The following is a 17453-nucleotide window of genomic DNA, read 5'->3' on the forward strand; positions in this document are numbered from 1 at the left end:
CTCAGAGGCCATATTAAGGATTTGTCATAGTCAATGGGAAGCCATTAAAGGAATCCAAACAAAGGATTAATCTAAACTAAATGTTAAAAAAATAATTCTGCCTGCTGTATTTGAGAGGTCATGTTAAGTACTAAGACTTAACATATGTCATTGTATTTCTCACTGGTCCTGATTTACCCAAAATTTATTCAACTTCTGAGATTACCAAAGGCAAAATTTTCTCCAGCACATCTGGTAACATTCAGAGATGATTCCTCTGTACTGCACCATGTTAAATTCATAGTATGACCCATTAAGAACCCCTATGCAATGAGATTATTATTATTCAAATTACAGTACAGATATCCATAGTGGAAAAGAAGATTGTTGCTACATGCTAGAGTAGTATTGAATGCAGGGAGAAATGTAAAGGTTTCAGGGAGAAGCAGGTGATTCTAAAGACAACTCATGGAGGATAAGGAGAATATAAGTCAACAAAGAGGCAGGAGTATTCCAGATGAGGGGGATATGGAATACTATTCACAAAATGGTATAAGAATCAGCAGTGTTCCAGGGCACCTGGGTGGCTCAGCCAGTTAAATGCCCGACTCTTGATTTCCACTCTGATCATGATCTCCAGGTTGGGGGATCCAGCCCCCCACTCAGGCGCCACGCTCAATGGGGAGTCTGCTTGAGATTCTCTCCATCTCCTTCTGCCCCTCCCTCTGGCTCGGGTGCCCGTGCTCCATCTCTTTCTCAAAGAAGTAAATAAATCTTTAAAAAAAAAAAGATGCAAACAATGAATCATGGAACACTACATCAAAAACTAATGATGTATGGTGACTAACATAATAAAATAACATTAAAAAAATAAAAATAAATAAAAATTAAAAAAGAATCAGCATGTTCCATGGGAATATTGGTTTGATCAGTACTTCAAATTCCATTCTGGAATAGTAGTAGAAACCATTGCATGAATAGCATGAGGACAGATTAAGAAATTAATACTTTCTCCTGAAGGCAACGAAGTATAAACATTTTTGAGCAGGGATGAGTTTTTGAACATAATATTTCTTTTTGTATTTTTTTAAATGTAGAGGGAAAATAGGAATATATGCAGGCTTTTATTCTTAACCTCTGAAGGCACCCTGCCATCCCTAGGTGCTTCCTCCATGACACACCTGCCACATTGCTACCAGATTACTGCAGCCCTTGCTCATACAACTTCACCAGCATTCTACTGCTTAAAGGGTAAAGTCCAAACTCCTTAGTACAACGTTCAAGACTCTCCAAAATTCGACCCCAACATACCTCTCCAAAAAGCTCACTTCAAGGAAATTAATACTCTGACCAAATGGCCGACAAAATAAATTCTGAAGAGACCACTATATCTCCCACCCACTTCCCTTTGCTTATGCCATTCTTTCTCCCCGGAATGCCTGATTTCCTGTTTCCTAGTCCTATCCAGTTTTTAAGTTCTAATGCAAACCCCTATATCCTCTAGGAAGGCTTTTCATACCACTGTGGGTCATACTGACATCATCTCTTAGAATTCAGTAATTCTTATTGTCTCTAACCCTCCTTTGGTACTGAACACAAGCTACCCTACCAAAAGTTACCGTTTTAGGTAGAGGGCTACATACCTCTCACGCAGGAACCTGTTAGTTTATCGATTCTTACCATCCCCAACTGCTCCCAGCAGTGCCTTGTTTACCATTATGCTCAACAACTGTTAAAGATGACCAGGCCTTAGTTTGAAATTACTAACGGACTCTCCCCACCGGCAGCTTTTGATAGGTTCTCCACTAAGCTCACTATTAGCCAAACCTTCACATGCCTAGCACACGAGTTTAGGCTTCTGGCCCCGACACACTTAGGGAAGATGGATAACTTCAATATAAAAGACTGCTACCTGTAAAGTCAACAACAACGTCAGTAATAATATGCGAGATCTGAATTTGAATGCAGTAAGAGCGCTAAGGTGGTGGGCTTTGGGTAAAGATTTGAAAATAAAAAGGTTCCCCACCCCGTACTTTCTCAGAATGGAGCCGCCCGGAGCAAAACCACAAACAGCCACGCAGCACCTGGAAAGACACCGCAACAAAGCAAGCTGAGGAGGCGGGCTTTAATCTCTTTGATTGGCTGTCTGGAGACGCCTGCCTCTGATGATTGGTAGCTGCCGCGAAGGACGCCGGGAATGGCACGTGGTACCGGTCTTCGGAGCCAAAAGGGGGCAGAGATGGCGGCGGAAGCTTCCGCAGCTCGGTTCACCCTGTCTTCCTATCAACAGATGGGGAGGAAGAGTCGGCCCTGGGGTACTGCCGAGATTCAGTGTACTCAGTGTGGAAGAAGGGTGTCCAGAGTTTCCGGTGAGGAGATTGAGGGTGAGCCTCCGAGGGCCCTGCTCTGCCTTGGCCACCTGCCCTTTAAGGGCTCCATCCTAATCAGGCTGCTGGGTGTGGAGACCTGAGAGCGAGGCCCACCCGGAGGTCTGAGAGCCAAGGGAGCTGGCAGTGTCGGGGGATGTTCGGTCGCAGCAAGATGGACGGGGAAAACTGCCCTCACGGGCCTCCCCGATTGCCAGGAGCCCACGCTCAGGGCAGCAGAGACACCCACTGTGGTCGGTTGAGGGTCGTTTCGTGCCTCTCCAAAGCTTTCTCCGCTTTGCACCTGCTTCTCACCTTTTTTTCACTGATTCTCTTAGGGGATGACGTGTGAGCTCTCTTGAGCACTATTTCGAAAACTTCCCCAGGTTCACAGGTTCATGAAAGAGTAGATGTAAAAATTTAGCCCATGGTCTTGTGATTCAGAAGTAATGAAATTTGATTTTCTTACGTAGTTTTTGTTGTAGGAGTAACAAGTAGACCACTTAAAAATGTTCCTGGATTTAAAAACAGTTGTTTGGGATCCGGAGGGAGGTATTATTGCTGTTTGGCTTAAGCATTGTTTGGCAAACAGTTTGTTCCTGTTGGGCATCTTGTGTTTTTCTTTGTATGTCAAGGAGGAATATCCACTGCACTCCTATTGATCTAATTTGGACTCTACTCAACTGAAAACACATTCAAGTTACTTTAATTTAAAATGCCTTAGAGTGCTGTGTCTCTGACCGAGAGGAGTTGTTGAATTTCAAACTGCAGCTGCTGAATGAAGTCTTAACCACCCCCATAATTGTTTAATGTTTATACTTTCAAAGTGAAAGTCGTTAATTTTCTCAGTCCTCCAAGATGGACTCCGTTTAATAGACATGGACCTTTGTAGAGAAAGTTGGTTGTGTTTTAGGGTGGAGAGCCAAGTTTCTCCTCTTTTTTTTAATCACTGCTGTTACATAGAAAATCTCTATTTGAAAGAAATAAGTTGTTTAGAACACGACCTTCTAAAATCACTCGTTTTTCCATATGTTTGTATTACAGTGCTCAGAAATACTCTAGATGGTGTTTATGCATATAAAATTGTGAAAGTGCTTTGTAAGCTATGATGCACCACAAATTAGACTTGAACAATATCAGAAATTTTATAAAGATAGAACAGTTAAACATTTTATTTCTTTGGTAGGATCTCTGGAATTTAAATAGAACTTTAAATTTTAGCTTGGTCCTAAGCAAGTTTCAGATACTTCACTTGGCTTGAAAACTAAAGCTTTTTTTTTTTAATCAAAAGAATGTAATTCTTATAAATCAGAAAGAACACTAATTTTTTTGCCAATAAAAGATGACTGATTTAATCTAATTTCCTTTTTTCTTGAAAAGTTTTAAAATTACAACTTTTTCAAGTTGCATAACTAAAACATGTTTATTATGATAAATGTCAAATTCTAATTAGAGCATTAAAATCTTGATACTAGGTTTTCACTCAAGATTATGGTATTTCCCTTCATAAATGCTAGGTTTGTGAAAATTATCTTTATGCGGGTATGTATGTGTGACAGTAATAGCATCTGGCTTCTGTCCTTGCCAGTATCTTAGGTCATTGTAAGAGAGGGGTCTTCCCAATGTCTCATTTCTGCTCTCCCTGCTCCCTTCACAGGATTAGAAATATAAATTAGTAGAGGCAATAGGATCAAGTAGAAAGAATATTGGACTTGGAAACAGAACTGAGCTGGAGTCTGGATTATACCATTTACTTCGCCAGATCACCAAAATGTTTACCATTTCTAAGTTGAATATAACCTTCCCAAGCCTACTTAGCTATGATGTTTACAAAGATCAAATAAAGTATGTCAGAGCATTTTGTATGATTAAAAGATATGGCAAGTTCAAAGTATTATAGGTACCAAAAACTATCTAAATTAGTGCAAAATGTATTGCATAGTACTGCCTGGTTTTTGACCTGTTTTTTTTTTTTTTCTTCTGACTTACATAGTTTCTCCTGAATTTTGTTCAATAATTCCTACATTTCTAATGACACTTGATATCTTTTCCTATACATGAGCATCCCCTTTAACTTTCCCCTCTGATTAATGTGTCACATTCAATGCTGACAAATTGTTAAAAGTTTAATTCACAACAGAATTTCATTAATAGGTCACCACCATGAACTTCAATGTGGACATGCTTTTTGTGAACTGTGCTTGTTAATAACTGAAGAATACAGCACAATTATATGCCCTGATTGTGAGGTAAGTTTTATCATCTTTCATCTTTAATACATTACAACCTAATGTTAAAGATAAAAATGTTAGAGACAACATACTTCTAGTTAGAACCTAAAAACTTGCATTTTTGCTGCTGACTCAAACTTAACAAAAGATAAAGCTTTTCTGATTCATTTTATAATTGTTCAGAGTGATCAAAAAGAATACAGAATTAAAAGTTCTATATTAATCAGCCTACCTATTTTTTTTGACTCTTAGGAGACTTCTGTGGGAAATTGCCTCTATTTATTTTTAATGAAGTATATTCCTTTCAAATCCCTACCCTTCTTTACCACACCAATGCCACGCAAGCAAATTTTGAACTCTCCCTGGCCTTCAATCTTTGTGTCATCAAATCTACATTTGTAGAGATGCCATAGTTTAAAAAGAGAAGCTAAACTAAACAGTGGCCTCAAGTTAACTTCAGAGACACTGAAAAAGTACAGTTGCACTATAGACCCATAATAATGAGGACAAATCAAGGATTTCAAGTAAAATTTAATGAATATCTTTGCATTTGCTACAAATACAAATGTAGTTCAATTTATATAGTATGTCCCTAGAAAATTGTCTTAATCTCTAAATTCTTAATGTTCCACTTGAGATACCAGATCTTGAGGATTTGTATATATCTATTGTTTTTTGTGTCAGTGAGACAGACAATACGGAGGCGGGAGACCTGGAATGCAGTCCTAGTTCTGTCACACTAAGCCTGAATTTCCTCATTTGTGAGATGGAAATAATACCTGATTTTCTTAAAATTGTAAAAGGCAATTTTGAATTATACAGAAGTTCTCTACAGGCTTCAAGACTGTCAAAATAAGTGTTATAATTGGCCCATGATTACTTAGGTGTGGATTAATTGGTTTGTAGGTTAAACATGGTAAAAATACACATACATACATTTATATAAATTTGTGAAGATTTTAATTATAGCGGAAACATTTACATATTAAAAGATGTCTGTTTTGGAATTACATACTTTACAAATAATGGCCTTTATAGTGGAAGAGTCACTTCTCCTGTTTTTTGGTTTTTGGTGGTTTTTTTTTTGTCGTCAGTGGGCTCCTCAGATGAGGCTTTACCACATAGTTAAAGCAAAGGGGATCCTAGTTCCTGTGGTTGTAATGGAAGATCCCTGACTGATTCAGTCTTGTGGTGGGTAAAGAATAAGGAAAGGGGAATAAGCTGGCAGGTGGAACTGTCTCTGTTTATACCCATCCTGTTCTAATATTAAAAAAAAACAGACAAATTTATTAGAACAGTAGCTTTTCCCTTTTTTGACAAATGATTTCATGTTCAATGGTCTTATATCATTATACTGCTATTATTTTGGAAAACATCTATACAGATGTTTATGGTATGTTGACAAATACTGGTTTTGATTTTAGGGTTGTGATAAATCTATTTTGTATCATTTTGACTAGGTCTGACTCTTACTTTGGAAGATCTGTGATTTGTCTTATTCTTCCTTCCTTTCTCCCATTTCCCTTGTGCTGTTAGCCCAGGGAATTGACAAGGGACAACGGATTCTTCAGATGCACTAAAGCTGGTCACTATTTTTTTAAAAGATTTTATTTATTTGAGAGAGAGAGAAATAGAGAAAGCCCAAGTGGGGGTGGCTGGGGGGGGGAGGCACGGGAGAAGCAAGCTCCCCACTGAGCAGGGAGCCCTACCTGATGGTTAACCAACTGAGCCACCCAGGCACCCCAGCTGATCACTTAAGGGAGTCCCTTCAAGAAGCCTTCCTGAAATTGTTACCACTCTTTTATTAGTTTTCAAAATTTAGCATTTTTGCTGATATCTAATATTTATTTGGAATAAGAGCGAGTGGAAGGATCTAGTCTAAATTAGTAAGAATGAATTTATAGAATATTTCAGTAATGTAGTTTATTATTTTTATATTATGTGCTCTTTTCTAAAAAGTGAGATTTAGGGGCACCTGGGTGGCTCAGTCAGTTAAGCCTCTGCCTTCTGCCCAGGTCATGATCCCAGGGTCTTGCGATTGAGCCCGGCATCACATTGGGCTGCCTACTCAGCGGGGAGACTGCTTCTCCCTCTCCCTCTGCTGCTCCCTCTGCTGCTCCCTCTGCTGCTCCCCCTGCTTGTGCTCTCTCGCTCTGTCGAATAAATAAAATCTTAAAAAAAAAAAAAGTAAGATTTAAATACCTATATTCACATTAGGCTTGTATTTATAATTTATCTTTAATTTTGAAGACCTACATAATGCTGTTTATTTCAAATTTAAACCTAAAATGATTCCATTCAGGATTAATGGGTATACTTTTGTTCTTATTTCTGAGTTTGGGTGAATATGGATTTATCTGTGAGTCTTTATCTTTCATAGTTCTATGGTTTTTGATAACATCTGTTCTGTGCTTTTGATTGATATTGTTAATAATAACCATTCTGCATTTTGCACAGCAAGATGGCAGATTTTGTTCAGAGGATCATACTTAGGTATCATTCCAGAAATACTGATACTGTATTGATCTTTTGGACCTGAGTCCAAAAATATACTGTGTGAGGAGGTAAGGATAAGTTATCTGATCAATAGATAATATATATTAAAATCCCATGTGGATTGGAAATGTTAATAATATGCAAATTAAAAATGTAAACTAGAAGAAAATATAGATAATTGTATAATTTTGGGTGGGGAAGTCTTGTTAAACATATCACTGAAATCAGGAACCATAAAAGAAATACTGGCTAAATCTGACCACATTTTTTCATTTACAGTTAACGAAAACAAGCCAAAAAACCACCAGAAATAAAACTTAGATGACAAGCTGTGGGGGTTGGGAAGAGAACTTTTATTTTGTAAATTACATGTTAAGAATCTTTATACGAGGGGCGCCTGGGTGGCTCAGTCGTTAAGCGTCTGCCTTCAGCCCAGGTCATGATCCCAGGGTCCTGGGATCGAGTCCCACATTGGGCTCCCTGCTCCGCGGGAAGCCTGCTTCTCCCTCTCCCGCTCCCCCCACTTGTGTTCCCTCTCTCGCTGTGTCTCTCTCTGTCAAATAAATAAAATCTTTAAAAAAAAAAAAAAAAGAATCTTTATACGATTTTAACTGAAATCTTTTAAGTCAGTTGTATTTAATATTTTCTTAAATTTTCTGGAAGAGATGTTCTGTATCAAATCTGTTGATAGTAACATTAATCTCTTACTACGAAATGCAAAACCAAAGGGGGATAAATGAGTAGGCATATAGAAATTAAGGTTTTAGCCCCGGTTTTTGGGGGGAGGGAATTCTTAAAAATAGCATTTGGTCCAATGTGATTGGTTAAAAGTAACACTTTTCCCTTAAATTAATAATACATGGCTAGGGGCACCTGGGTGGCTCAGTCGTTAAGCGTCTGCCTTCGGCTCAGGTCGGGATCCCAGGGTCCTGGGATCGAGCCCCACATCGGGCTCCCCGCTCAGCAGGAAGCCTGCTTCTCCCTCTCCCACTCCCCCTCCTTGTGTTCCCTCTTTCGCTGTGTCTCTCTCTGTCAAATAAATAAATAAAATCTTTAAAAATAATAATAATAATACATGGCTATCTTTAGTATGTTACACCTAAAACCTTGACAGAATATCCTCTCTGCTACCAAAAAAGTATATTTAAGTGGGAGGCTGTAACATTTAGTAGTCTTTATTTTTTTTAGCAACATCAATGTTAACTTATTTTCATGAGAGTCTCCTACAATTACTTTTTAAAAAGTTTCATGTGTGCAAATTTAAATTAAATCAATCGGTAATACTATGTAGAAGGAAAGATGCATTTTCAACTCAAAATTGAGTTCACATTTAATAACAAATAATATGCTTAATGTATAGACCTCAGCTGACTTTGAAAACATTGGCTAATACCCTACAATTACTTTTAATGGCTTCATAATAAACCATTGTACATAAGTGCTATAATTCTTTTTTTTTAAGATTTTATTTATTTGAGAGAGAGTGAGCGAGAGAGCGCACAAGCTAGGGGGAGAGGGAGAAGCAGACTCCCCACTGAGCAGGGAGCCTGATGCAGGGCTCAATCCCAAGACCCCAGGATCATGACCTGAGCCAAAGGCAGATGCTTAACGACTGAGCCACCCAGGTGCCCCAAAGTGCTATAATTCTTAACTAATCCCTTTATTATAAACATTTAGGTGGTTTTCAAAATTTTTTACTATATTTTTATATAATCTCAAAACCACTCCTACCAAAAAAAATTCTGTGAGCAAGTTCTGTTCATTTCTAACTCCAAAACAAATCCATGTTTGAATTTGTCATATTTTAATGTTTGGCAATTTGATGAGCAAGAAGCAGGTATATCCTTGCTTTAAACTGTAATTCCCTGATTACTAGGGAAATTGAGCACTTTCATAATGTTGACTTATCAGCTTCTCTATCTTTAATAGATCCCTTCAGATCCTTTGCACATTTTCCTTTTGAATTGTCTTTTTCCTAACTTGTAAGAATACTTCATGTGATAAGGATATTCATACTTTGTCCTGTATATCTTAACTATTTTCTCCCAGTCTTTCACTTTGAATTTTGTTTATTATATTTAGCCATTCAGAAATGTTTCTTTTAGTCATTTTTCTCCCTCCATGGTTTCTAGGTTTTCTTTGATTAGGCAGACCTTCCCATCTCAGAGTTATACATGTATTTTCCATACTTCTATCGTGTTTAAGATATATATATACTTTATAATCTATTTTATATGATGTAGGGAGGGTGTATAACTTTTTTCTTCACAATGATAAGCTGCCTTTCTCACACTGTTTGCTGAATAATCCTTCTATTTCATTGAAATGCCCCTTGTATTCTGTATTAAGTTCCCATACAAATGTGGCTGTATTCTACTCATTTATTGTCCCAGTACCCTAGGATTTTAATTACATTAGCTTTATGATCTGGTGGGATAATTCTCTACTGAATGGTATGTTAAAATTTTATAATTCTTGCATAGTATATTTTGCATATGAACTAAAGAATTGTACTAATTTTTTGTATTTTATATTAGATATATTTTAGGATATTAAATCTTTGTCTCTAGGAACTTGACATGATTTTCCATTTACTCTGTTTTTGTTATATGATCCCAGTAAATTATTTGGTTTTCTTTTCTTAGAACTTATATTTTTCTTATTAAATTTATTCCTAAGTATTTTAAAGTTTTGAACATAACTGGAGATGTCATTGTGAAAATTTTACAGTAGACTTTTAAAGTATTACAAGTATTTCCTTTAGAATGGTGGTAGAATGAAGTGTTTTAATTAATGTTCTGTTTAATTAATAGCTGCCAAATTAGATATCTTCAAAAATTAAAATAAGGTAAAAGCATCATACACGTACAATTTTTTCTTTGATTTAAAGAGGATTAAGTTTGGGCGCCTGGGTGGCTCAGTTGGTTAAGCGACTGCCTTCGGCTCAGGTCATGATCCCGGAGTCCTGGGATCGAGTCCCACATCGGGCTCCCGGCTCGGCGGGGAGCCTGCTTCTCCCTCTGACCCTATCCCCTCTCATGCTGTTTCTCTCTCTCTCTCTCTCAAATAAATAAATAAATAAAATCTTTTAAAAAAAAATAAAGAGGATTAAGTTTATTTATGAATGGCACACTAGTTATTTGAATTCTGGATAAATGGAATTTATTGAATGACTTTGTTTTTGTTTTTATTCTTGTTTTGTCCTAAGATTGCTACAACTATAAATAGGAGACAAGGATACTGCCCAACAGATGGATATATTAAAGAAGATTCTTTTATGGAAAAACTGCAGCCTAAAAAGTATGTTTTATGTGTACATATTTTAGTATTTGAAGTTCAGTGTATTTCTGAAAGGATAATTTTAGCATCATTGATAAAATGTCATTCTTAGATCAGTGTTTCTAAGAAAGCCCATTGTTTATAGAGTCCTCTTTATAAATTCTTTTAAGTATAGTTGACACACTATTACATAATTTTCAGGTGTACAACATAGTGATTCAACTTCTCTATATGTTATGCTATGCTCACCACAAGTGTAGCTACCATCTGTCACCTACACTATTACAATATCATTGATTACATTCCCTATGTTGTATTTTTTATTCCAGTGACTTATTCATTCCATCTGGAAGCCTATATCTCCCATTGTAGAGTGCTCTTTTATAATTTGTCTTAACTGTTAGTGAAATGGAGAATCCAGCTCCTAAAGAAGCATCAGTTTGTCCTTACTTAAAGTAGGGGGAAGAAAAGAATGCAAGTTAAAGCTGAGAAAAAGTTACTGGTGCTGGCTGAGAGTAAGGTGTGGCTTTAAAAAGGTGTTAATTCTTAAGAGTATCATGAGCATGACATAGTAGAGGACTTTGGAAAGAGGTGGTGTGAGAGGTGATCGATTAAAGGAAAAGTAATAATTTTGGGATTCTTTTACTCATTTTTTCCTTTCTTCGATAGGACTTTGTACATGTATATATTAAGCTCTTTTTGAATTAGTAATGCAGAGATTTTTTTTTTTAAACATATCCCAGCTGGAGACCAGCACCTGTGTTACTTTTTATTGCACTTATTTATTTTTATGTCTTCTTCTGCTAGTCTATAAGCCCCTGTAAGGGCATGGACCACATTTTACTGCTTTCTACGTTCCTGGTGCTGGACACAGTAAGCATGTAATAAATGTTTGTTAGATGAAATACCATGATGTTTTGACATTTGCTATGGTTTTTCTGAAATCATGTTTCAGTCCTAGATAAATTTACAATTAGGGTTGACGATGGGATGGGATGGATCACAGTGAAAAAATCATAAATTTTACTTTGTAACTTTTTAAGTCCTAATTAATTCACTGAGACCCTACTCAGAAGGCAATTATATTTTTGTATAACTTTAACTTTTTAAAGCATATTTAATATGGTAAAAAATTATGTGGGAAATAAACACAGGAAGCCTTCAAGGAACAATCTCATTTGAAAACTTTCAATTTTGGGCGCCTGGGTGGCTCAGTCATTAAGCGTCTGCCTTCGGCCCAGGTCATGATCCCGGGGTCCTGGGATTGAGTCCCACATCGGGCTCCCTGCTCTGCGGGAGGCCTGCTTCTCCCTCTCCCACTCCCCGTGCTTGTATTCCCTCTCTCACTGTGTCTCTCTGTCAAATAAATAAAATCTTTAAAAAAAAAAAAAAGAAAACTTTCAATTTTGTTAATGGCACCAAGCATCAGTAAATCACCCCATTTCCTCATATCTCCTTCATTTTGCCTCCTGCAGACTATAATTTCCACAGTATCTTTCATATCCATAATTTATCTTCCATTTCTACTATCCTATTTAATTCTTATTCTTTTTTGACTACCTCCTTAGCACCTCCCTACTCTTCCCTGCTCCATGCTTCTTCACTGCCTACCTAAATAAAATCCAAATATTTTATACTAGCATTCGATGGCTTTTCACATTACTGATGCAGCTTCTCTGTCCAGACATAAATGGGTGCTTAGACAGACACCAAAAGAATATAGTTACCTCTTTAGGTAGTAAGCCACTTAGCTAAAATCTGGCAACTGGTTATTGACAGGACCAGTGGAACTCAGGCTTACTGAATGCCAACCCCTATATTTGTATTCCATGTCATTTCCTCCATAAGTTCTGAATGAAATGATTAGAATAAATCATTAGGAATCTTTTCAGCTCCATGTGAGTCAGCAGCCACAACAGATTTGAGTACCTACAGGAGTCTAGAAGATGACTTACTGGGTGATGTAGAGTTTAAACAATGAGTGGTATGAATTGTGGCAGACAAAAGAAGGTTCACCCCCTCCAAAGGAGGTGGCCCCTTTTCAGCTCCAGCCAATTTTTGCTGTGTGTTAAGACCAACCCAGTGTTGCCAATCTTCCTTCCTAGAGATCTGACTTCTAAGTGAAAATTTCTGACTTTTTAAACCTTACTTGTACAAGTTAAATCTGTTTATATTCTTGTCTGGATACATATAACTATATCAAGTGTGGTTATAAAGTGAAATTTAACTTTCAGAAGTAGATGAATCCATTTTAAATACGCAAACTTTTTCCAAATTACTGTTTTGTTTTTTTAAATTCTCCATGTCAAGTATACTTATGTTAGAAACTCCTATTCCATAATTTCAATAGTTTGGTTTAAAATAGTTGTTTATGTGTCAAGGGATAAGTCTGTTTAAAAATAATGTATTGCTGGGCGCCTGGGTGGCTCAGTTGGTTAAGCGACTGCCTTCGGCTCAGGTCATGATCCTGGAGCCCCGGGATCGAGTCCCACGTCGGGCTCCCTGCTCAGCAGGGAGTCTGCCTCTCTCTCTGACCCTCCCCCCTCTCATGCTCTCTATCTCATTCTCTCTCTCAAATAAATAAATAAAATCTTTAAAAAAAAAAATAATGTATTGCTTCCTGATTTATCTTTAATATTTTGAAACAGGAATTGAATAATGAACTCCTAAGGGCTTGTGCATTCACATGTTTTCAAGAACATGAATATTCACTTTTCAGAGTAACTGAATGTTTAAAAATTAAGTTTAAGTCTATTTTTTCTCTATAAGGGTAACATTTAAACATCATAGTTACTTCTATAAACTATTACAGGCTTATGATTAAGTTATTCAGCACACATTTATCAAGAGCTTACTGTCTGTTAGCCAGTATGGGGCTATAAAGATAAAAATGGCAAAAACTCAGGACGCCTTGGTGGCTCAGTCAGTTAAGCCTCTGCCTTCAGCTCACGTCATGATCCCAGGGTCCTGGGATGGAGCCCCATATCGGGCTCCTTGCTCAGCCAAGAGTCTGCTTCTCCCTCTGCCTGCTGCTCTCCCTGCTTCTGTACTCTCTTTCTCTCTCTCTTTCTGACAAATAAATAAAATCTTTAAAAAAAAAAAATAGGGGCACCTGAGTGGCTCAGTTGTTAAGCGTCTGCCTACGGCTCAGATCGTGATCCCAGAGTCCTGGGATCGAGCCCCATATCGGGCTTCCTGCTCAGTGGGAAGCCTGCTTCTCCCTCTCCCACTCCCCCTGCTTGTGTTCCCTCTCTTGCTCTCTCTCTGTCAAATAAATAAATAAAATCTTTAAAAAATAAAAAATAAAAAAAATGGGCAAAAACTCTAGCATGTGTAGATAAGAAATGAAACTAATTTTTTCTTTGCAAATTAACTTACCTAGTAAATTCATTACCTTTTCGTAAATTATCTAAGCCTATAAGCACATTTTTTTAATAACAGGCATTTGTGTATAAGTAATTGAGCTTAAAGACAGTTCAGTGACTGTCAACACCTCTATCAAAAAATATCAGGTAAGGGGACGCCTGGGTGGCTCAGTTGGTTAAGCGACTGCCTTCGGCTCAGGTCATGATCCTGGAGTCCCTGGATCGAGTCCCTCATTGGGCTCCCTGCTCGGCAGAGAGCCTGCTTCTCCCTCTGACCCTCCCCCCTCTCATGTGCTCTCTCTCTCTCATTCTCTCTGTCTCAAATAAATAAATAAAATCTTTAAAAAAAAAAAATCAGGTAAGGAGAGGTTAATTAGGAGATTAAAGCACAATTTATACTGTGAGATAAATTTTTTTATTTTTAGGGATTTGCTAAGAAGTTGAATTCTTGGTAAAATTATTTTTATATGGAAGCATATTTAGCCATGGTTTCCCTCTTTTTGCTTATCATAGATGACTAAGAACCCACTATAATTGTTATTATAAGTTGTCATATGAATTATTTTTGATAGTAAAAATCAGAATAGAAGGTTAAAATTGTTATATTAATGTGGTATTTAAAATAATGTACTTGACATTTTTCAGGATAAAGAATTGTTCGCAGGACTTTAAAAAGACTTCTGACCAGCTAACTATTGGTTTAGAACATTCAACATCCACACACAGGACTATTTTGAACTCCTCATCTCTAATGGCGGTATGAAAAAATGTTACTTGTGAAGTAAGATGAAGCCAAACATTTTTACTTTGTGTCTGGTAGCTTAACTCTCCTCTCAAGATTGCTATAATTATAGGGTTTTTGTTTTTTTGGTTTTTTATTTTAGAAGCATAAAGGTAAGAGGTAAACCTACATTCTTTACCTGAATCTCTTATTCTAAATATGCTTGAACAATTCTCATTTTTCCTAAGGCAACCCAGTCTCCCTTTGACCAACTCTATTAGTGTTCTTAATATTTAACCATATGTAGCTTCTTCCCTTTGAACCTAGTTATTGAATCTAAATTATGTGAAACTTGTATAAAGTACAAGTTTCTAGATTCTGAATGTGATTTTTCCAGTCATTTTAATGGCAACCAAAAGGCCTAATTAATTCACTGTGATGATGATGAGGTTATTGTTGGAAGATTGAATTTAACCTGTTTCTATAACTTTAAATAATGTATTATTTTAGTTTAAGATCAGAAATAGAACAAATTCCAAAATGCTATTATTAAAAAGATATTTAGTGAGCTAGAGGAAGGGAGAAAGCACTTAATCTTGCTATCTTTTACTTTAAGTTTAAATTTTAACATAGCCAAATTATAATCTTTAAAAACTTAATTTTTACGTGTGTGTGCATTAATTGCCATGGTACGTTTTTCAAGATAGTTGGTTTCTTTTTTTTTTTTAAGATTTATTTATTTGACAGAGACACAGAGAGAGAGGGGAACACAAGCAGGGGGAGTGGGAGAGGGAGAAGCAGGCTTCCCGCTGAGCAGGGAACCCGATGTGGGGCTTGATCCCAGGACCCTGGGATCATGACTTGAGCTGAAGGCAGACACTTAACAACTGAGCCACCCAGACGCCCCTCAAGACAGAATATTTTGTGTAACCATTTTCCAACTTAAAACTATTTTTTCAAAAAGATACCTAAAAACAAGCTTGAATACTATAATCTATAATCAAAACTCTAAAATGTTAGTTTTAAATTTCTGGATAAGTAGGATTGAAAGTGTCATTTTTGTTACTTATTTTCAGACTTCTGTGGTGGTCTGTGTTACTTTTGTAATCAAAATTGTAGCCTGATACGTTTGCAACTAATATAATGTATATAAGCATCTATTTTTATATTTTATATTTGTATGTGGACCATTTTCGCCTTCTTAGGAAACTAAAACTGCAGAAGAAATTGATGAAGCATTGAAGATAGCAGGCTATAGTTTTGAACAATTAAGTGTTGCTGTAAAAGTAAGCATTTTAAATGATTAAATTCTATAGTGAATTAAGGCATGTTCTCTTTAAATGTGTATATTTAGGGGTATATCACTGAAGTTAGAGCCTAGCACTAAGTTATTGAGCATGATAATCCAATGACAGAGAAACATACAAAAGAATAGAAGACTTCCATGGCCTGCTAGGATTGGTCTTGTGGCATTGTTATGCTAGCGGTCTACTGAAATTGGAGCACTCTTAAGGAACCATGATTTTTTTCTTGCTGTGAGCTGAATTTTGTCTCGAAAGTATTGCAGACCATCTTTCTAACATTGCTCATTATTCGGCTGTTTACCCTTACACAAAGAATCTTATTTTCTTTCCTCCTTTACTCCATCCCCCCCAAAAGAGACTCACTTGGTGACAAAAAACAAGCTCCTAAGCACCCAGCAGCAACAAATTTACAACCAAGGCAGTCAAAAGATTATAGCTGATACAGGAGTTAAGACTTCAACATACAAATTTGGGAGAGGGGTGGACAAAATTCAGCCCATAACAATCTGCTCTCTGACCCCCTCCAGATTCATGTCCTTCTTATATGCAAAATACATTCATCCCATCCCAACCTAGTCTTAAATCTATTCCAGCATCAAGTCCAAAATCTCATCTAAATATCTTCTAAATCAGGTGTGGCTGAGACTCAGGGTATGATTCATTTGGGGGCAAAATTCCTCTCCAACCATGAACCTGTGAAACTAGATAATTAATCTCCTTCTAAAATACATTGGTTAGACAGGTATAAGATAGACATTCCTGTTCTAAAAGGGAGAAAATGGAAAAAAGGGGTCACAGATCTCAAGCAACAATTCTGTCGAAAAATGCAAAGATGTGGAATAGTTAACATTTTAATTCAGGTATGTCTAATATTATGTATTAAGGTTTTTTCATTTAAGGAATCCTGCCAGAGAGAAATTCAGCTATCCAGAATGACTCTTCCTGTAATGATAAAAAGGAATAAGAAGTTTAGAAAACTTAGTGGATTTTCTAGGCCTTTTTGCCAGTTTATCAGTGCATAGTGCCAACAAAGATGTGATCTTGCTGACAAGTACCAGGATTTAAAGTTGAACCTGTAACTTATTCCATTTTTATCACCTAATCTCCTCTTGTGTGGTTACTTTGAAAAGTCCAAAGTGCCTTTTACTTTTAAAATTATTTGAACAGTACAATTTCTACAAAATAAAAATACTAAATTAGGTCTTTGTATTATGTTCTTCACAGATGCTAGAACACATACACAATCAAACAAAAGAGGAAACGGTCAGTCTTTTAGAGGTCCTGGAGAAACAGTTTGATCAACTTTTTACTTCTCTTGATTCCAGGTAATAACTTAAAAATATAGACTCAATGAAACTAAAGTTTTTAACATGAACTTGTCACTTTGTTTCTTTGTATAGATTGTAAAATTTACTGAGTAACTTTTAAACAAGTTTGGAAGGTATTGGGTGATCCCTACAGACAGACTGATGTCTACAGCTTGAAAATGAACAATTTGTACATTTTTTTTTTTTTTTTTTTTTTTTTAAGATTTTATTTATTTATTTGACAGAGAGATAGACAGAAGAGCACAAGCAGAGGGAGTGGCAGAGGGAGAGGGAGAAGCAGGCTCTGCACTGAGCAGGGAACCCGATGCGGGACTCGATCCCAGGACCCTGAGATCATGACCTGAGCCGAAGGCAGACGCTTAACCATCTGAGCCACCCAGGCGC

General features: G+C 36.8%; 1 protein-coding gene across 1 annotated transcript in view; it reads left to right on the top strand.

Moving 5' to 3' along the window:
• The first annotated feature begins 1398 nt into the window (after positions 1-1398).
• The window catches only part of RNF17 (ring finger protein 17), a 120988-nt gene continuing 104933 nt past the window's right edge, over positions 1399-17453 (top strand). The window contains exons 1-6 of the mRNA XM_081815276.1: positions 1399-2348; positions 4500-4594; positions 10281-10372; positions 14362-14473; positions 15643-15723; positions 16966-17066. Of these exons, the coding sequence (XP_081671402.1) occupies positions 2177-2348; positions 4500-4594; positions 10281-10372; positions 14362-14473; positions 15643-15723; positions 16966-17066 (653 nt within the window). The 5' untranslated portion in view covers positions 1399-2176. The remainder of the gene's footprint in view (positions 2349-4499; positions 4595-10280; positions 10373-14361; positions 14474-15642; positions 15724-16965; positions 17067-17453) is intronic.

This window comes from Leptonychotes weddellii, chromosome 3 (assembly GCF_054177405.1).
Source record: "Leptonychotes weddellii isolate Sample4059 chromosome 3, ASM5417740v2, whole genome shotgun sequence".
Classification (NCBI taxonomy): Eukaryota; Metazoa; Chordata; class Mammalia; order Carnivora; family Phocidae; genus Leptonychotes; species Leptonychotes weddellii.